This window comes from Theropithecus gelada, chromosome 14 (assembly GCF_003255815.1).
Source record: "Theropithecus gelada isolate Dixy chromosome 14, Tgel_1.0, whole genome shotgun sequence".
Classification (NCBI taxonomy): domain Eukaryota; kingdom Metazoa; phylum Chordata; class Mammalia; order Primates; family Cercopithecidae; genus Theropithecus; species Theropithecus gelada.
The window spans coordinates 44456017-44478872 of NC_037682.1; the positions used below are offsets into that span (position 1 = coordinate 44456017).

Genomic DNA, 22856 nt, shown 5'->3' on the forward strand with positions numbered 1-22856 from the left:
AGTTGAAGCCAAAACTCATTTATGGGAAAAAAGAAATAAATAAAAAGTAAAAAGCTTATAATTAATGAGGAGATTTTTTTTTTCATTTAATAACTGGAAAAGCTGGCAAGATCAAAAAGCCACTCACCAAAACCGATTTTTTTTTTCCTCCTGGGCACACAGCTAGATGACATTTACCAACCTCTCTTGCTGTTAGATATAGCCAGCATCTGAGTTCTGGCCAGTGAAATGCGATCAGCCCTGGACCATAAAAACCTCTCACTGGTAACCTTCCATTCTTCTCCCCTTCCCTGGTGACCTTGGGAGGCACATACTGCACATGCTAGAGCCACAAGAGGAAAGGAGCCAGGGTCCCTGACTCATGGTTTACAGGGGAGCCACGTGTTAACCAGGAACATCCATTTGAAAATCTGTAGAATATCTATTTTCCATAAGCAGCTGATAAAAATGAGTTTTTTAAAAACCATTATCTTTTTATCAAAATGAAGGGACAGCTACCTTCTTGTCACGCAGTGAAGGAAAGGCATTCCGTAGCAAAGAAAGGCAGTGACGTTTATATGGACGTTAAAGTTAACAGGCAGCGTTTCAGCATGAAACGCTCACACACGAGCATTCATACATGAACTGAGTATTAGCAAAAGTGAGAAGTAGCCCCTGACCTGCAGACTCTGCGCTTTAAAAAGCAGCCCTTGAGCAATGCTAGTAAGATGAACTTGACATAAGAAAACAGTGTCAGATACAGAAAAGCACTTTCTTTCTTCCTTCCTTTCTCTCTTTACGCAAATATGTTTGTGTGTCTATAATGTACCATGCACTATTTTAGGTGCTAGAGATAGTGAACGAAATAAAATTGCTGCCCTCATGAAGTTTATATTTCAAAGGGGTTAAGTCAGATAATAAACCTTTAAACAGAAAAACACAAATAAGAAAACAACACAATTTTAGAGAATAAGTGCTACAAAGAAAATAAATCAAATTCAAATGGTATAGGGAGTAACTGATGATAGCAGCAGAGCTAATTTAGCCAGCGTGGTTAGGAGCGATCTTTCTAAAGAAGTGACATTTAAATTACATATTGAACAAGGCCTAGAAAGCAGATTTGGAAAGATCTGAGCGAAGGGCCTCCCAGGTTGAGAAAAGAACTACTGCACAGGCCTATTGGAGGGACACAAAGAATTCCAGTGTGATGGGAAAAGAGTGTACACTGGAGAGAGTGAAACAAGATGAATTTGGAGAAGTAGGCAGGTTCCAGTTCACATAGGGCCTGACACAGGACCAAGTGTGCATATTATTCTGAGTCAGGGAGCTATGAGACAAATCTCAACAGGAGAGTAGCATAATCTACTTCCACCTTAAAAGTTCAATTTAAAGATGTTTGAAGATGAACTATGGTAGGCAAGAGTGGATGCTATCAGGATCACTAGCCAAAAGATAAACGAAGCTTGGTCCAGGGTGGAAGTGGTGAAGATAGCAAGACATGAGTGAATTTGTGATTCATTTTGGAGGGAAAGCTAACAAGACTTTCTGATGTAGCAGATGTTGGGAACAAAGAAAAGAGTGGAATCAAGGATGATATCTACGTCTTATGACCTGAGCAACTAAGTGGATGCACCCTTACCTGAAATTGGGAGAAAAGCACCTGGTTTCTGTTTTCAAGACCCTGGAACTCAGGGTATCTTTGTAGTAAAATACTTCAGCTACGTGAAGATCATGATGCTACATACATCATGATGTTCACACATTTTATAAAATGCAAAATATTTAAATACAAAAACTGTAAAAAAAAAAAAAAGTTACGTAAGTATTGGATAACTAGATGCATAATTAAACAAACTAGCCCATTCCCTACACAATCTCATAAGCATTTGCAGGGTCTTGTTTCTATAGAAGTTCATTCACATGAGTCTCTGCGCCTAGTAAATATCTATCCCCTGGGCTTCTATGAACCGGCCTGAAAACCTAATCAATGCCTACACCACTTCTGTCACAAAGAAATAACTGAAAATTCTGCACATATCTTGCAAATAAATGTTTGAAGCATGAAGCATGGCAAAAAAATAATAATAATAAAACAAAACAATGCTATTTGAACTTCCATCCTGACCATTGCCCCAGCTGATTTGACTGGGGTTCAATTCCTAAGGACAGAGCTTAGGAATTTACCCCTTCTTTTAACAACTAGGTGGAATAACCAGGATTTGAAGTTGAACTTTATTTTTCTTTGTGTTATACTTTCAAGAAGAAAATCTTGTGTGCGGGTGTCGGGGGCGGGGCGGGCAGCGGGGGGGCGGGGGGGAGATGGTGGTTAAGAAGATTTCAAGTGGGTGGGAGAGCAAGAATAGATGCACTTTGGCTAAGTAGCCTAGGAAATAATGAAGCAGACGCAGAGAAAATCCAGGCCTGGAAACAAGGCTCAGCTGCATCTGCCGCTGGGAGGAAGGTGACATGTGAGTTATCCTGAACAAAGCAAAGGCTAGGAATCTCTGTGCCTTGGAAAGGGGAGGTGGGGATTGACAGATAGCTGGGTACTGGAAGCTCTCTCCATTAGTAAGGCAGGCTAATGAGAAAACAGAAAAAAAAAAAAAGATGCCCCAAGGTATTCTTATCTCAAGCATTCTGAATCCCTGGAAATAAATGGGAGCAGGAGCTAAGAATTAAGGTTTTGCTGACGACGCCTAATCAGAAGAGGCTTTTGATCCCTACTGTGGTTTGAATGTTTGTTCCCTCCAAAATTCACATGGAAATTTCATCACCATTGTAATGATATTAAGAAGTGGAACTTTTAAGAGATGATTAGGCCATGATGGCTCTGCCCTCATATAAAAAGGCCACTTCTGGCCCCCTCTTGCCCACTTCTTGCTCTTCTGCCTTCCACCTGTGATGATGAATCAAAAGGGCCCTCATCAGATGCTGGCACTTTGATTTTGGACTTCTTAGCCTCCAGCACCATCAGAAAATAAATTTCCATTCTTTGTAAATTACCCAGCCTCAGGTGTTCTGTTACAGAGGCAGGAATGAACTAAAGTGATGCTTTGCTATCCAAAGTAGAGCTTTAGGAGACTGAAGTCCATACTCGAGAAGAAACTGGGCTATGTAGATCATGATGTTCACACATTTTATAAAATGCAAAATATTTAAATCTAAAAAATGTTACCTAAATACTGGATAATTAGAAGTGTAATTAAGTAAACTAGCCCATTTCCCCTACACAATCTCTTAATTAAGAATTTGCAGGATCTTGTATCTATAGAAGTACATTCACAGTAGTCTCTGTGTCTGGTAAATATCTACCCACTTAGCTATTCTGCGGGCTGCGTTCTGTTTGAACTCTGATCTCTCTATCACTTTCCCGGCCTCTTATCATTCTAAAGGTCAGACCCTTCACCACCACCTCTAGTCATATGAAAGAAGATGTAAATCACCTTGCTGATCAGCTGCTCTGTTTCAGACATGTCAGTTTTATTACATGAAATTATTAAATTCATACCAATTCGGGTCATTTTTTTCCAAAATATTTCCTTGAATACAATTCCTCTTGTGTTTTTCCAAGGAAGGAATGAGTTCACCTATACATTATTATGCTTGGTGCCCCACTGCTAACAATATGCACCTGGAAGAATTGATGAACCCTAGTCCTTCCATCTGAATGTATTCTCCCCTGCTACCAGCCAATTTGATCTCCTTCTCAAAGTACTGGTCTCAGTGAGCACACAATCCTGCAGTTCCAAGAAAGATCTTCATAACCATTAATGATTTAAGTAAATAATAATGGTAAAAATAATAACTGTGATCTATTCAATATTTAGGGAATACCAGACAATTTGCTAAATTTCTGACATGCATTGTTTCATTATCATCTTAATTGGGAAATCCATTTACCATGTTGAATTTGGCATAACAAAACGCTAATTTATAACTTGTGGTCTGTAAAAAGTCTATTGCTTGGCAGCAGTGCCAGAGCAAACTCCTGATGACTCAACAATTTGTACTTTGGTAACTCTCAATGCTTGCTCTATTAAAAACTGCTTTCAGTTGTGAGCTCTGAATTTTGGTATCCTTCTGAACCCACAAAAGTTGGATCCATTAATTCAGGAAGACATATCAGTAGGCTTATGCTATTATGCACAAGGTAATATAACTCCCCACCCCCAGATCCTACAAATGTCAGTGGCATAGAAGATTATTTCTCACTCATGCCACATATCTATCACCTGTCAGTTGTCATACGGTTCCATGTCATCTTCATTCTGGGACGTCAGCTAAAGGAGAAGCCCTGACCTGGAACACTGCCAGTTTTTGTTTCAGCGAGAAAAGAGAATGATGTGGAATTCTGCAACAGCTCCTTGAGGTTCTACTCTGAAACTACATATCATGTCTACTCACATTTCATTACCCAAAACTGATGTCGGCAAAGTTGGGAGGGCAACCAACATTTTGAACGCTAACACAGTATTGGAACAGTGTGGGTAGTGGAAGGAGAGGGAGCAGCGTAAGTCAGGCAGAAAGCTCTGGAGTAGAAATGAGTTGAGGATGATCTTTTTACTTCATTTTTCTGAGCCCTAGTGTCTGTACTCATAAAAAGGAGTTAATTTGGCCAATGATGCAACTTTCTCACAGATTTACTGTAAGGTTCAAAAAGTGTAACATATATCAAAGGAGTCTGACAAATTCAAAACACTCGCAAGTAAAAGGTATTACCATTTAATGTTAATTGTAGTGCTTTCCATGCCTGACAGATGGCATGATGTGTATATTACATTGTTCTTTATGCTCCTAAGTAACTTTTTACTACAGGAAGAAAAAGTTTAGGAGACTCTATCTAGGTAGACTCCAAATTCAAGAATTAAGATCATGAGTAGGACCCCTGTTGCTATACTTTCCTCAGACACTATTTCTAATGCATCAGAAACTACTTAAGACCAACCTGTTGAAAATGTCATTACGAAGGGAAAAAGCCTCAGCCGAGAAGATTCCTAAAACATTATAATCCAACTAGAGCAGTTTTCAAAATGGGAAAGGCTCCTACTGGAGTCGGAAGAGGCAAAATGAAACAGCCTCCTGTGAACTGTATCACAGCCGACAAAAGGTCTTATTGTCTTCTATTGATTGGCCAGGAGTTCAGCTAGCTTCCCTGTGGCAGTTTCTACGACAATCTCTACAGAGCAGGAGCCCGTAATATGCCACCTCTCTGCTTCTAACTTAGGAAGTTAAGGAAATTGAAAGCCTTTTGTGCTTCCTTTTCCACTGAGAGCCTGAATAGGCCTGGACAATGTGTATAATATTTTGTTTTAATTTGCAAACCACTCTTGTTCATTGTGACTTTTATCGTATGCGTCATTTTCATCCCATTTACTCAGAGTAAAAATAACTTGCTTCAAGCAGCTCATAAGTATTTACTACTTTCTAGGCTGTGGAGAGACAATGAATGCAGCCTCAGAGAGTCTCTGTTCCTAGGAGGGCACTTGGCCACCTGTAAGCTTGTCTATCCGATCATTTCAAAGGGCAAATCTTAAGAGAGAGCTAGGGAAATGGCCTCCATGATCATTTATCTCATTTAATTCATCTAAAGGTAACCATAAAAGAATGGTTGCTAAAACCCTATTTTGAGGTAAAGGGCCAAGCTTATTTGGTTTCAGGAAGACAAACCTCTCCTCCAGCTCCAGGGAATAAACACAATTAGCCCAAACCAGTGACAGCCATCTCATTCTCTTTTCTCACACATTGGTCTACAAGTGTGTGTGTGGTGAGGATAGAAGTGGTGTAACCTGGGTCTGAAAAATAACACAGGGGAAGTCTTCTGTATGTGGTTATGGTGGTAATAGGGGTAGAGTGGGGGAATGGCTTTCTAGCAAGGACTTTCTTTGAGCATAAAATGACAGAACTTCACACAGACAAGGTTTTTAAGCCCTGCTCCTTCCTCTCTTCCTTGCTTAGGATGCTGCTGTGAGGGTACAATGCTTAGAGCTATGGAAGTCATCATGCAATCACGGAAAAATAAGCCCAAAGATCAAAGTTCAAATGCTGAAGATGGCAGAAGGAATGAGAGAAAGGCATCTGCTCTAAATGTTGGCATTCACTCTACTGGGTTCTCTGTGCCTCACAGCCAGATGCCCAGTATTTGACCCCAGCTTTAACCCATGAGTTCTGTTCCTGCATGCTAGAAGGGGTCCAATGTTTAGCCATTTCTCCTCAGGTGCTATCCTTCTTTCCAAGAACACGTCCCCTGGAGCTTATGGAAAGTCTCCATACAACAGGGAAATGACTGAAGCCCAGTCACATTGCCATTACCCAACAGCAATAGCACCACAATGCAAACTGGCCTAAGGCCAGGCTCATACACTGAGCTAAAGAGGAGCACATCTAAGAAAACAGCGATTCAGACCTAAAAACCAGTCAACGTTATAAAATGAGGCCTCATAGAGAAAGAGCAGATTGATATTGCAGGTGGCTCCTCATGGAGCCAATCTTTTGTAATAAAAAACGATATCAATGAGAAATGAATCAAAGAGTCCCAAACAGCATTAGCACCAGCAGTTTTCTCCCATATTCTGCCAGGTCTCGACAGAGAAGTGGGGCCAGGAATGTTGGCTATGCTGATTTCAACGAACAACTAAAAGGTCTGCAAGTGGTGTAATCAGGATTCACATTGTTTTTGAGGTTCCTTCTATCACTTTTATAATTGTTCAAAGTCTATCCCTGCATATAAGAAAAGGTAAGAAGGTACATATTTTAGACTATTATGTGGCTTATAGGATTTTTCCATGGTAAATAGTGGGAATATTCACATTTTTAACTTTTAAAATTACTTAAATTTTCTGATAGAAAATAGCATAAGATCTAAACATAAATATTAATATGAAGTGTTGAAATTGATACTCCCATCACCCCAAATTAACAAATAACTAAGATGTATTAAAGGGAAGATGAAAAGGTTCATAAGTGAAGGGGCAGTTTCATTCTCCCAAGTGGCATGTCTCCTTAAAACTTCAAATCCATAAAACCAGCCAAAAAAAAGGGTGAAAAATAAGAAGACAAAATTATTATTATTAGAATATATTGTTAATAAAAATTATGGTAGTAACAAACAAAGTCTTCCAGAAGAAATGAAAAAAAAAAAAAACAACAACAGAGGGTTCCTACAAGGTACTGGTCTCTGGTAGTAATAAGATACATCCTCTTGACAACTAGAGGTCTTTAGTCAAAGCCAAAATGTTAAGCAAGGATTAGCAAGATATAGCCATTCCTGGGTATATGCAGGGAATTGGTTGTAGGCCCCTGTGTACACCCAAACCTACACATACTCATATCCCAAAGTAGGCTTTGCAGAACCCACTGTATAGGAAAAGTTGGCCCTCCATATAGGCAGGTTTTGCATCCTGCGAATTCTGTATTTTTGACTTGTGTTTGGTTGGAAAAAATCCATGTATAAGAGGGCATGCAAAGTTTAAACCCGTGTTGTTCAAGGATCAACTATGAGACAGCAGAATAGTAAGAAATTCACCATTACTATCATCAGTTATTACTGCCTTTACCTTTAGAATACCTGACCTACTTGAGAGCTAAAACACTCAGAGGAAAGTGACCAGAATTTTGCAGCATTCATTGAAGACAACTACCCAAATCATCATGGTGCAATATATCATTAATGAAGACAACAGGAATAATTGGAACTAGAACAAAAAGAAAAATAGCCCAGCCATCACTTTGCTTATTAAAGCTTTTGCAAACTGATGGAAGGGAGCCATGAGCACATTGGAAATGGATGGGCTCAGATATTATGGCACTATACATATAGACCAGGTCGAACTAACTCCCACTCCTCTGGCATGTTAAGGTAATAGGGATGTGCAATGCTCACCACTAGCAGGTTGCAGTACTGAGCCTGAAAAAACGGTGCTCTCTTAAGATGGAGGAGTTGTTCTCTCTAGAGCAGAAATGTGGGTCACTGATGCTTGAGGCCACCATCCCACTGTAATGGCGTCAGCCCATGTGCCAAAGTTATGAGTCCCTCCATCACTGTGACTTTTAGTAGAGATTGGGAATTGGCAATGCATGAATCAGTCATTAAGAAACCCACTAAAAAGAATACAAACCTGATCTTGTCAGGTCAAGGAGATAGCAGCTTAGTATGAGTTAATGTCAAAGTATCATTCGAAAACAGAATCCACCAGGTACATTTAATTAAATATGAAGATGGCAATCTCATCAAATAAGAAAAGAGAATATGATGTGTCTATGGTTGATCTAGTGATTGTTATGTGCACAGCAGCAGAACATGGGATTTGATATGTCCCTGTTGCCTTTGTTTCTTTGCTGTGTTTCATAACTGCCTTCAAAGGTCTTGCCTTCTCATGCTACTGAGCAGTATGGATAAACCAGGAGAACACAGAACCTTCAGCAATTGATATGATTTCTTGTAGGATTGCATAGGCCCAGAGCCAAGTGATAGTTTTCACTCTTTAACCACACCTACCAGGAATACACTTCTCAGTCAACCTCTCACAAGTGACTTCATGAAATAGCGTACTTACCTTCACAGTAGGCAGAGTCTCCCTGGACAGAGATGTAACCACTCTTGCACTCACAAGTAGCTTTTGTATTCCAGTTTTTGCACTCTGAGTTTTCACCACATTTAGGTCCTTCTGCACAAAAGTTATGACCTAGAAAAAACAAATAAAATTGTACAACAGAAAAGAAAGAAATAAAGTAACTCCCCAAAATAAAGTATGTAACTTTTTTTTTTATTATTATACGTCACTATGCAGGAAAATACACTTTGGCAGTATGTAAGGATAAACTGGATAAGAAAGTGGCAGAATAGATATAGGAAACTTTGGGCTGTCCCAGGCATAAGAGGCTTTCCCCTACCCATATTCAAATTTGCGAAGACTGTTCCTGCCTGAATGCTTTTATCCATGCTGATCCTGCATCCTCTTCTCACTACATTCTTACATGACTACTCTTTTTGTAATTGTTTTCTTGTAAAATTTATAATACAAAGAGTACATAAAATTAATATATATGAATATATAAAATAAAATGAATACAACCAGATTATCAAAACTGCTTAATTTCCCTCCCCCAATGAATCTCCCTCCCAGCCACTAGAGATAACTATCCTCAATTTTGAGTTCATCACTCCCTTGCAGCTTTTTATAGCTTTACTACATATTTGTGTTTATGCCTAAACAATATACCATTTAGCTTTGCCCATTTTAAACTTCATATAAGGGAAATCATACCGCACATATCTTCTATGGTATGTTTTTTTAAAAAATAGTTTATATCCATAGGTTTCCAGGGAACAGATGGTGTCTGGTTACATAGGTTCTTTAGTGGTGATTTGTGAGATTTTGGCGCACCCATCACCTGAGTAGTATACTCTGCATCCTATTTGTAGTCTTTTCTCTCTCAACCCCATGCCCCTTTCCCCCTAACTTCCTAAAGTCCATTATGTCATTCTTATACCTTTGCATCCTCATAGCTTAACTCCCACTTTTGAACGTGAACATATGGTTGGTTTTCTATTCCTGGGTTACTTCACTTAGAATAACGGTCTCCAATCTCATCTAGGTTGCTGTGAATAACATTAATTCACTCCTTTTTATTGCTGAGTAGTATTCCATCATCTATATCAGTTTCTTTATCCACTCACTGACTGATGGGCATTTGGGTTGGTTCTACGTCTTTGCAATTGTGAACTGTGCTGCTATCAACATGCATGTGCAAGTATCTTTGTCGTATAATGAGTTCTTTTCCTCTCGGTAGACACCCAGTAGTGGGATTGCTGGATCAAACTCTACTTTCAGTTCTACTTTTAGTTCTTTCAGGAATCTCCACACTGTTTTTCATGGTGGTTGTGCTAGTTTACATTTCCACCAGCAGTGTAGAAGTGCTCCCTGTTCACCACATCCACGCCACAGCCATTTTATTTTTATTATACTATGGTGTGCTTTTCTCTATTCATCCACGTGAATGCCTTTAGCTATGGGTTCATTCATTCAACAAAGGATTTAGAATAGTATATAAACTTAGTTGACAAAGCAGGAGGATCAGCACCAATTTTGAAAGACTTTCCAGTGAGTAAAATGCCATCAGACAGTACTTTTAAACACACTGGGAAACAAAAATAATTTGTGTGACTCACTTATTGCAATATTCGCTTCATGGCCATAGTCTGGAACCGAATCCATAATATCTCTGGGGTATGCCTATACTATAGATGGACATTTGAGCTATTTGCAGGTTTTCATTGACAAACGAAGCTGCTAAAAACATTCTTAAACATGCTTCCTGGGGCATACTCTTTAGCCTCGTATTCAACATTTTCTTTGCTTAACATTCTTTCTTGTTCCCTGCTACTTCTTCAAAGAAATTTTTCTTCCTAATATAGCCTTCAGAAGTTCCTACAGAATCTTTTGATAGTGACTCTGCTCAATTTCAATTCGTCTAAATGTGTCTTTAGACTATCTTCATACTTAAAAAAATAGTTTTACTGAGTATAGTTATTTTATCTCAACATTTTGAAAATGTCATTCCATGTTTTCTGGCTTCTATTATTGCTGCTGAGTCACTTATTAATCTAATAGTCATTCCTTTATATGTGGTAACCCCTTTCTCTGTGGATGCTTTTAAGATCTTTATTTGTGCATTAGGTTGGGTTTTATTGTTATTTTGAGACAGAGTCTCACTCTGTTGCCCAGGCTGGAGTGCAGTAGCACAATCATTGTTCTTTGCAGCCTCAGCCTCGTGGGCTAAAGTGATCCTCCCACCTCGGCAACTGAGTAGCTGGGACTACAGGTGTGTGCCACCAGGCCCAACTAATTTTTGTTTTGTTTTGTTTTGTTTTGTTTTGTTTTGTTTTGCAAGATGAAGTCTCACTCTGTTGCCCAGGCTTGTCTCAAACTCCTAGGCTCAAGCGATTTCCCCACCCTCTCCACCTCCCAAAGTCCTAGGATTGCAGGCATGAGCCACCACACTCAGCCTGATTGGGGTTTGTTTGTTTTATATTTTTTCAGTTTTAATCTAAGGTATGTAGGTATAAATGTATTTGTATTTAAGATTTGGGGGGATTCTTGAATCTGAAAAATGATGAAATCTTTTATCATTTTGGAAAATTCTTAGATATTCTCTCTTCAAACATTCCCTTTCCACGTTTTTCTCCATTTTGTCTTTGTGGACTTCCAATTAGATAAATGTTCTTTCTTCTCAAGCTCTCATCTATGTTACTTAGACTTGCTTTCATATCTTCTGTTTCTTTTTCTTTATGCTGAATTCTGTATCATTTCCAGATTTATCTATCAGTTAATTCTGTCTTGAGCTGTGTCATACTCTCTTTCAGTCACCCACATCATTTTTAATTTCACTTGCTGTATTTTTATTTTTAGAATCCTATTTCATTATTTTTCAATCTGCTTAGTCAAATTTGATAGTCTCTTATTCTTTCATTTTTTAAATTTCCTTTTTAAAAAAATTCTTTAAACATGTTACATATAAATATTTTATATTGATAATTCTAATATCTTCAGGCTTTGTGCATCTACTTTTGCCATTTGTTGTTTATGCTGAGTAGCATGCATGATGGCTTATTCTCTTGTGCTTTGAGTGATTCTTCTATCTGTAAGCTCATATTTTTTGGAATTTAATCTGTGAGAATTATTTGAGGATTTGGTTTTTAAACTGCATTTCTTTGGAGAGGATTTGTGTTTCCTTCTGTCAGGGGTCTGAGTGAACTGTCAACCCAAGATGACTTTCAACTACATTTTTGTCTTAGGGCTTGAAGACTGAGTCACACAAGTGGAATAAAGTCCAGCCCTAAGCTTTCAGGAATACAAGATTTTCTCCTGTAGACCTCCATCTAGAGTCAAGACTGACAGGCAAGTCTCCTTGTACAGAGTGGATTTTTCCTAGTTCACCCATGAAGGGATTCATCCTTTAAGGTTCTTGACTTATGTTTCTCATACTCGCCCCAGGCTGTCTCCTGTCTGCTTACACAGTGTCCATTAGAAGCCAGATTTTAAACCACCAGAGACTAGAAATTGCACTCAGGGCAAATGCCAACTCCACTGTACTTGCTTATTTCAACGGAATCACCCTCTTTCTATATTCTGGTCTCCAGTTGTTTTTTCCCCCTTACTGCCATTGCCACCAAATGTTATGAAAATTATGCAGCATTTTAGGTGAACTAGAAGGAATAGGTAACATCTACCATAAAATTTGCGAAGTTCAAATATGATAAAGTATATAAAGATGCTTTATCATCCTTAAATCAGGACTTTTAGTAACAATAATTATGCTCTATCACATACTGTGATCTCATAGAAAACAATGGATCTAGAAGTCAGGAGATCTAATTTAAAATTTAGGGTCTGCAGCTAACAAACAGTATAAATCACTTTGCTTTTCTAGGTATGTATATGGGGAATGGATGAAATTAGTAATTTTTAAACTGTGCTCCTCAGGGCTCTAGGCACAGATGAGTTGTTACACAGGGTTCAACTCTGTCTCTGATTCAAATAGAATAGTTACGCTTTTATATTTTTGACACATTGATCATGGGTTTTTGTTTTTTTTGTTGTTGTTGTTTTTGTTTATTTGAGACAAAGTCTCACTCTGTCACCCAAGCTGGAGTGAAGTGGCATGATATCAGCTCATTGTAAACTCCACCTCCTGGGTTCAAGCAGTTCTCCTCCCTCAGCCTCCTAAGTAGCTGGGACTACAGGTGCACACCACCACACCCAGCTAATTTTTGTATTTTTAGTAGAGATGGAGTTTCACTATGTTGGCCAGGCTGGTCTCTAACTCCTGACCTCATGATCCACCTGCCTTGGACTCCCAAAGTGCTGGGATTACAAGTGTGAGCCACTGCTCCCGGCCCATATTGATCATGTTAGTGACAGTTTCTGGCTTAAAAATACGGAAATCACTCCACGAGATAAAGTCAAGTTAATTCCTTTCAGTGATAACATTCTAGAACTATTTTTCTTTGCAATAAAATTTTAAACCAACAATATTTGGAGAATTCTTATTCTGAAAGATAATAATATTGTTATTAAATGATAAATTTCATGCACCTATAATATGCCTGGCATGCTAGATGTTTTAAATGGGAATAATAATATACACCTTTTAATATGTTGTTGAGAAAGTTAAATGGGTTAATCGGTGTGAGGCACTTGAAACAGTTCCTTATACCTACTAAAGAGGTCAATCAATGGTGGCCACTAATAATGATGATGATATTTTTAACAATGATGACTAAAGTTCAAAATAACTTAATGTTGTTATCCTCAACTTCAAGATAAAAAGTACAAATTCACGAACCTCTAGGTAGTAAGTAGAGATGCCAGGGTTCTAAATTAGGTCTGGCTAACTCCAAAGCCCATGTGCTTCTCACTACGTCATATATCCTCCCAGATAGCAAAACCTAGTGATGAAAAGTGAAAGAGGTAGCCACTCCTTGGGACATTAGAGAGTAGATGCATAGGCCTAGATGAGTTACATCCAGCCTCACTACTTACGACCTGTTAACTGGTGACTGCCTCAGTCAAAAATCAGAGCAAGAGTCTAACTGGCTGGAAATCTGAAACCTCTGACAGTTGACAACACTTCTATAAGGGCTTGAGAGGCTTACAATAATCATTACAACTAGCAGTGCTTGATGTTTTTCCTACCAAAGGGGTACTTTTAGGCATCACGTGTCTCTCTTCCAAAGGAAGAGCCTGAACTTCACTTCCCATGTCTGAATTGATCAATAATTAAATCAAATGGTCACATTTTCCTTCATTAGGAAGCTTGATTCAATGACACATGTGTATCCGTTATCACACATATTCCTTGTCTGTGTTTCTTTTCTCTTTTTTTTTCAGGAGACTTTAACTGTCCTTTTCTTTCCACATGCGTCTGACAGCCTGGAACAAAGCCTTTCAAACAGTGTTGATTTTCCAATGCATATGTTTCTATTAAGCACGTACCATGTCAAATCACAATGCCAGGAGTTGAGTAAATTGTATTTCAAGGACAGTGAAGGGCCGGTGGGACAAACTGACCTTCAAGTCAAATCCACTTTGATTATGCCTAACCATTCTTCAAGTCAAATCCACTTTGATTATGCCTAACCATTCTTCTCAAAAATGTGTTTTTTAAATTAATGGAGGCCTTTATTCAAGTAATATTCATTCCAAGCCCACTTACCTTTCTGCACAAGTGAGTGAATAATCATTCACTCAATATTTATGGGGCCTCTACTCTGTGGGCTGCAGCAGTACATAATTATCTGCAGACACTTCAAAGATGTTTAAGATATTCTCTGCCCACAGGGAAATTACAATCCCTAAGGGGCAATAAACCACATATGGCCTCCATCAAGGCAATCTTTGTTAAGTCAGATGTGAGCAGGAAAAAATGTCATAATGTTTCAGAGAAGGATAAATCACTTCAAGATAACAAAAAACTATAATAGGTAGAAACTTGAGAGGAGCAGGACCCGGATCCTAGTGGGAGAAATGGAATGCCAACCAAAGAAGAAGAAGAAGAAGAAGAAGGAGTAAGTTTGGAGAATCCCAAATAATCTGCTACAGAAGTAACAACAGCAATAATTAACATTTATTGAACACATACCATACGCTAGGCACTTGACTAAGTGTTTTACATGCATTATCCCATTTAATCTTATAACAATTATATGAAGCTGAATTATTATCCCCATTTTACAGATGTGACAACTGAAGTTAGAGGAAGGTGGTGCACTTGTGGAAGGTACAGAGCCATAGTCTGACTGAGGCTGGAGTACTTAATTACTGTCCTGTTCCACTGTCCTCTTAAGAACAACAAATTTTAAGCACCTAGCACATGTGCAGGCATTAAACCAGACAATAGGAATATAGCAAAAAATACCATACACATGTCCTCATTCATCCTACATTCTAGCAGGGGTGACTGACTTTGAACACTGGGTTCCAAGGGGATATTATGATGGAGAGGGGCAGGGTGCTCCAGGAATGTATGCAGAGAAGAAACCTAACACAATGTTTTAAAGAAGAGATTTGAAGGATGAGTGAGGTTGGCTGTACAAAGAGTAAGAGTCCCAAATGCTTAGAGAAGCATGTGCCCATGATATGTACAAAGAAATTAATGAAAGAAAATGTAAATGTTGGGGTCACACTTTCTCCTCTGGTTGAAAGCAGCCTAAAATTTGGATGCCGTGGTGGTCTTGTATCGAGTTCTGTTGCCATGAATGACCAGTAACACTAGCAAAATGATTTACTTTCATTAAATTCATTAGCCTAATCTGCATATAATAAGCTCTGCTTATTACACTGAGGCCCCCCACACTGCCACTCTCCAAATCCCACTCTATATTGTTTATCATTATCGAGGAACCATCACTGATTCTGCTTCATCTCTTGGTTTTGCAGCCAATGACAGACATACATCGTTACGATTCACTACTGTAACTTCTTCCACAACAAGGAATAAATGGGTCACTAATAGTTCCTCAATCTCTTGTCCCTAAAATATACCCCAGCAGGTCACGCAGGTTGCCCTTGAAATTATATACCTGGACAATCTAAAAGTGCACTCCAGAGTCCTCTATTCTAAAATCTCAGAACATCAATATCTCTCACATTCACTACTGCTTACCCAACCTTGAAATTCATATAAGGAGCAATGGTATAGTGAGGGTAGCATATTCCATGTGCCTCAGACACATAGAGTCAGGTCCACTCACGGACTGGTTAAGAAGGATGGCTGAAAGGTCTTTATGAGAACTGGATGCCTTTATGTACTCCACAAGCAACACACAAAACACAGGAGAAGCCTGGGCCCTTGAAAGTGAGAACATTCCTTAAGCTTTTGTGGACAGAAGGTAGGGCCATTAGAACAGGCCTAATAGAGACTGAACTCCCAACTCTCACAGGTTCTAGCTTAGAAAGCAATTGGTTTCTTCTACAGTAGTCAACATTTAAGGGTCTTTCCTTAAGGTCTGAGGCAGCCTAGCCTTAGTGTCAGGTTTCCTCTCTGGGAAAGTGTGCCTACTTCTGGAAGCCTCATAGGCCTTGATCCACTGTAGCACTTTTAGGGCCATGAATTCATGTACTCACTGAGACTGTCCTCTGTCCCCAGCCCCAACAGTTGAGCATATAGCCCTGTCTTTCCAGTCCACTTTAGCCCACGGTTGCTGGGATTTTGATCAGATCTCATCTATCAATACGCAGAGGAACTGGTCCATCTGTGAACTGCCAGTTCCTCTATTTAGGCACTAGTTTACACTCTCATTAAGTGACTTTTTCTCAGGTCTCTTTTCTTCTCAAATTGCCTGAAATCCTCTCTCTAAAACCATTTCAATTATAAATTCACCCAAAACAATGAGGAAGACCGGGTGGGGGGGAAATCATTTGATGCCAAGACTCTTTGGGAGGGTTTAATCGAAGGGCATAAAATCTTAAACAGTACAAATAATCTCAGCTAATTTCCGTCCAGGCCAGATGACAAGGCAAGTAAGCCTGAATTAAAATTACAGATAAATGCATTTGGAACAGATGTCAGAAAGAACTTTTTCCCAATACTAGAAGTCATAAAAATGCAGCAAAACCCTCCAACGTCATTGGCGACATTGAAGATACAATTAGATCTGATTACAAGGGGAATAAAACCCTGAGGAGTATGTTAAGAATTTTGGGATGGGTCAAATGATGGGTCTGTTTTCCTGGAGTGGTCCTGTGAATACATGGTCAATATTGTTGACCTTTTTTTTATTTTTTTCATCCTTTAACTGAGAGCACCAGAAATTCATGAGCAATCTTTTTCTGCTGGGTCTACACTGATGCTTTTATTACTTCTTCCCAGGCAGGAGCCCAGATGTTATTCCAGTGCACACTCCCCTTCTCCACCTAATGGCCTCACACTTCAAGTGGGCAGGCTCCTGCTACAGCCATTACCTCAAGGTAAAGAGGAGGGTAAATGAATTTCATGTGGCCAGCACAAACTGTCCTGAGGTATCAGAGAAAAGCTGCAGTGGTGATTAAGGCTGTTCGGGTGGTGCTGTTGTGTGACTGAGACCGTGAGTCCGACGAACTGCAAAGCGGCCTCTCCCTGCCAGCATCCATCACCTTGATTCCCTTTGCATGTTTCTTTCCTAGCAATTCTATAGTTCTTCTCCTATGGGTGTCCCAGCTGCTCCAATAGCCCTGTGGATTAAACCGCCCATTGACTTCGTTATGTTCATTTTTCCCTAAAGGACAAGGGAATTAGTTACAGCATCTGCCATGACACAAAATTTGAAGAGAGAAGGTACCTGAGCCCCTAGCTTGGAGACCAGTTTGTTGATACAGTGAACACCATAAGTCAGTCAGAACCTGTTCTTATTAACTTTAAAGTCCTAGGTTTAATTCAAACAAAGAAAAAAAACAAATGTAAAGATGTAGCCTGTATCTTCCATCTTGGTTACTCAATAAAAGGTGGGGCGGAGGACAGTAACCATATAAGAAAATTGGGTAAGACTCAGTTAAAAAAAATTAACTTCATAATCAAGCTAGCAAGCTATAACTTGAGGAAATCAATTATAACTCAGCAAAATGGGTTTTAACCTTATTTCATTTGTAAAATATATAAAGCCTATCAGCTAGTGCTGAAAATAAGGTCATTCATTCATTAACATGACAATGACAGAAACATTCTATGTGGGTGGACCATATCTTCATCCCTACCTTGTCTCCTGTATTTAAATAATCAATTCATAAAATGTGATCATTAAAATAAATGTTATTTTTAAAAAGACTGGAGAGCCGCATGGATATTCTATAATTAAGCAAATTGAGATCAGCAGCAAAATCCACTCTCTGGAAGTTGTCTCAAATTCCCAGTCTAAGCCTCCCCAGGTAAGGCGGCTCATCAGAGTCCTAAAGAAAATAAACCTTGGAAAACTTCAAATGCTCCAGGCAGGCATGAGAAAGGTCTTGACTTAGACTTCTGAGGAATGATACTGTATTGGGTAATTTCCCTCAGACTAATGACCGGATGGTCACAGTAAGAGAGAGATGATAAATATGCTGATTGAAAGGCCTTCGGTGCAGGTATTCAAAGGCCACGGCCACTTTGGTTTTTGTAATCAACAACATCAGGGTGGCAGAGGCAGTACAGCTATAGCATACCACAGAGCTCATTCCCTAAAAGATGCGCCTCAGCTCATCTCGGTCCCACCTCTCTGCAAACGATGCTGCCAGCCAGTCTGTGGACAATCAGTCCACAGAGCAAACGATGCTGCCTCTCCATATGCAGGATACAAATTACTTTACATAGACATCGAGTGTTTCTCACCTTTTCATTACTTTCTGTTTCAGAGAAGGGGAGGAGGCAAGAAGAACTGAATAATTTGCTTTAGAAGTCCACTGGGCTTTCCAGGTCTTGTCAGAACAGTAATTGTCCAACCCCCTCCTCCTCTTGTGAGTCCACTCAGAAATGCAGAGGAAAAGGCAAAAATCAAACAGAAGATAAAGAGCAAAAGTATTTCTCACAAAATTGTGAGAGACGATTATGTTACTTTTAAAGATGGAATTAAGAGATATAGAGCAAAATTCACGGGGGGGCTTAGTTCAAGATGACAGACTTTTGAACTCATCTGTATTGTTCTTTGTTAATTGTCATTTAAATTGTAGGGTTTCATGAAAAAGAGACATCTCACTATCCAGATAAATATGCCTTTCATTTCCTGATTGCCTGATGGGCAGAGCAGGCCCTAGCATGTGGACAAGTGGGCTGGATGTTCTGGGATTCTCTCTGCTACGGATCAGCAAGAAGGAAGGTCATGACAGTAGATGTTTCTGAAAAGGGCCTCAGTCAACAATGCTGCCTCCTTTACTGATTCTGAGATGGGAGTAGTACAGAAGAAATCCAAATGGTTAATTCACCTACCTCCTGCGAAAAGACCCTCCCACCATGTCTTTTCTGAAGACATGCTCTAGTTCCTGTCCAAATGTAGAGCAGTCAAAGAGCATAAAATAACTTTCTCACACACACATACCTCTGAAGAAAACCATTAGCTTCCAAATAAAAGAGCTGACTGTTTCCTGGCTGAGAAGGAACTGGGTATGAAAAAGAAAGCTCTTGATTTCATAGATGGGCCCTGCCTAAGGTCAAATCTATGAGGTCTTCCTCCTGCCTCCCACTCTTCCCTCAAAGCTGAGTCAGGTTTGGTAAACGCCACTGCTTGCTAGCAATGGGAATCCTGCACGTCTGCTTCTTGTCAATGGGATGTCACATCTCTCAGCATCTTCATTGGTAACGGACACATTGCAGATAAGTGCTAACAGAAGCAATGGCACCTGTTCTATTGCAAATTGGGTCAGGGTAATGAAATCCCTCCTGAATTTCTGTGGCCTAATCAATGATTCTGCTCTAATGAAACCATAAATCAGAAAGGATTTACATAAACTGAGTCTCACTTGGCACCCCAACAAATAGCAAGTGATGGATTTTGCATTAAATTATAAGACCTACCTAACCATTTTATTGGTTACCAATAAATGCATCACTCTGAAAATTCCACTCAATCTTTAGGTATTTCTAAAGCATACCAGCTGCAGATAAGCTTATAACCATGAAAGCAGATTCCAGGAAGATATTCTGATGTCATAGTTAGCCTATCACTAATTCTAGGGGCCATTTCTGGCTATCAACATACTAAATTTTCCTAAGAATTTTACCAAAGCCCAGAGCTCTCATGACCAAGCACAGAAAGCCTAAGCTGAAAACACGCAATGGTGAAATACACAACATTTTCATATACCAGAAGGTGCTAAGGGAGGGGTCAACAATTACAGGCTGCCACCTGTTTTTGTAAATAAAGTTTCATTGGAACATGGTCACACCCATTCGTATACCTATGGTCTGTGTTGCTTTCTTGCTAACTTTCTTCTGTTAGTTGTAACAGAAACCTCTTATCGGCAAAGCCAGAAATATTTACTTTGTAACCCTTTATAAAGAAGTTTTGCCACCCCTCTGCTACAGAAAAGATAGGAAAAAAAGCAAAATATGAGGTTACCTGAGCTAAACTGCTATGCTGCTGGGATCTCCTTAACTCTGGAAGCTTCAAAGCTCAAATTAAAAGAATACCACTTACTGGGTATTTGAGAATCTGAAGTATTTATGGTAGGTATAGTTTTAAAATAATACCTATGAGTTTAGCTGGATTTTTTAAAAGGTTTTGAACAAATCCTAGGTTCTCCTAATTCATCTAATTCTGCTTGGGTGAGAAGCTGTGGAGAGGAAGTGATACTTGAGCTGGGTTTTAAGACATAAGAATCAGTTTAAGAGGCCATGAAGGGAAAGGGCGGGGGGGAGGGAATATGAAAAGAATTTGGTTAATGGGTACAAAAATACAGTTAGATAAAAGGAATTTATTGAATAGTATAGTCAGGTAATTATACTTAACAATTAACTATTCTCTTTTTCAAAATAGAAGAATTGTAACACAAAGAAAAGATTCCAACACAAAGAAAAGATCAATTTTGAGGTGATGGATATCTCAATTGCCCTGATTTGATTATTACACATTGTATATATGTATCAAAAGGTCACCTGTACACCCAAAATATGCACAACTATTATATAACAATTGAAAAATAAAAATAGGCTGGGCATGGTGGCTCATGCCTGTACTCCCTACACATTGGGAGGCCAAGACAGGAGAAGTGATCGAGGCCAGGAGTTCAAGGGCAGCTTGGGCAACATAGCAAGACCCAGTCTCTAAAAATAAATAAATAAATACATAATTAGTTGGGTGCGATGGTGCATGCCTATAGTCCCAGCTACTCAGGAGGCTGAGGCAGGAGGACTGCTTGGGCCCAGGAGTTCAAGGTTACAATGAGCTATGATCGTACCACTGCACTCCAGCCTGAGTGACAGAGCGAGACTCTATCTCTAAACTACTACTAATAATAAATAAAAATTTAAATAAATTTAGGGATGAAGGAAATTCCAGGAAGATGAAGCAAAACCATTTTTGCCCAATAATTAATTAGCAACGACGTGTTATTTATCTGACGCATTTTTCCTTGCAGGGAGTAAAAATGTTGCATACAAATCTAACCTATAAGTAAGGATTCACCACACATCATTCTCTATCAGAGTATGGGAACTGGCCCAACAGACGGAGCTGAAGAGAATGCTTCCCAATCTCACTCATGAGAAAAATGTAATAATGATGATAATGATTATTATTATAAGAATTATCATTAGCATTATTATAGGAACTATCATTTATTGAACATGTGTCACATGCTAGGCATGATGGTAGGTGCTTATGCATTATCCCATTTAATCTTCACAGCATATAATTAAGTAGATACTATTATTATACTCATTTTACAATTGAGGAGACTATGACTGAGAGAGGTAAATAGGATATGCACCTTTTTAAGGAGCAGCTCAGAGTTTTGGGCCCATGTTATTATCATCACACTATTCATTAAACTCTCATGACCCCCAAGGCCAGCCCCAGCCTCACCCCAAGCATGGCCCACCACCAAGCCCACTTACCTCTACAGACACGGCAGCACTGATTCTCGGGAAGAATGTGATCCTTTTCCGAGCAGTTCAGAGGAGGACACATTTCCGTAATTTTTACTAAAACTCCACCCTGGAAGCCAAATATTAGGGAAAGAAAAAGATGTTCACATTTTTAGTCAATTGAACAAACTTATAATGTTCTTTGTTAATAGCCTGCAGTGATAACAACATATAATAATTAATGCTCCCAGGGATTCCACTAAAAACGATAATGCCACAAATTAAATTAATGAGACCCCTAGAATATAAGGTAAATGTCCCTTTCTATATCCTAAAAGCCTCAAATTCAACAGTTTTGAAGTATCTTCTATGGAGCAGAAGGATTCTAACAGTGATGCACTGATAAAAGTTTAACAATCAACTCTTGGGCAGGTGAGGCCTAATTTATAACATTTCTTAATTTCTATGATGTAAATACTCCAGGGATGGCTGATTTTGAGCTACTAACATGGTATCACTCAGAGCAATGTTGGGAAGTTATGTATAATTGAGCTTATGTGAGCTCTGGCACGCCCCTGGATAACAGGCATTGTGAATCCATTGATAGAGAGCATATCTTCCTTGCTCTTAATGAGTTCTCAGTTTGGATGGAAGGGGGAATAAAGCCTCATAAACTAGAAACCATAACACATACAGAACAGTAAGTCTAAAAAATACGCTCTAATAAAAGTATTATAATGTGTCATAGAATAATAATTAATTCTGCTCACGTTGGGAGAAATTATGAAGATGCCACATTTGGGGGAACTTGATTAGTGGAATAAAGGAAAAAGGGACTTTCCTGGCAAAGAGAGCAGAAAAGAGCCAAGGCATGTGGGCAGGAAAGAACTGAAAGAGGATCAGTTAGCTGAGCACTAGATTTTCCCTAGATATAAAATCACTTACAATAACGTGTGTCATATTCAGAAGGTGAATCTTTATGACTTTACTTCATCCAAGGTCCTTTTGGTTGACATTACTAGCATCTGTATTAAGTTTGATGCCAATTTTTTAAAAATTATTCCATTAATTACTATTTTTTCTTTAATGGTGAGAATACCTTATTTTATCTAAAACATTTACTTTTTCTCTCCCATTTTTAAGGGGATGCTTAAGTCAACCAAAAAGCAAGCTCAAGAAGAGGTGTCTCATTTAAGGCCAAAAGCTAGTTCCCAACATAGGTGGAAGAATAGGATGAAGGTGTACAGTCAAGAAGGATGCAGGAGAGAGTGAGTTTTCCATCTTCAAGAGACTGTCATCTCAGTGGTTCCACATTTCTCTGCTTTGGCAAGAACTCCCACTATATCAGG

The 22856-nt window shown here is 39.1% G+C and overlaps 1 protein-coding gene across 4 annotated transcripts in view; it reads right to left on the reverse strand.

The window, feature by feature from the left end:
• Nucleotides 1-22856, reverse strand: part of NELL1 (neural EGFL like 1) — a 934168-nt gene that overhangs the window by 624036 nt on the left and 287276 nt on the right. For all 4 annotated transcript variants that reach the window (XM_025356163.1, XM_025356162.1, XM_025356161.1 and 1 more), the window contains 2 exons: nt 21538-21637; nt 8532-8660 (listed from right to left, as the gene is read on the reverse strand). In XM_025356163.1, coding sequence (XP_025211948.1) covers nt 8532-8660; nt 21538-21637 — 229 coding nt within the window. The remainder of the gene's footprint in view (nt 1-8531; nt 8661-21537; nt 21638-22856) is intronic.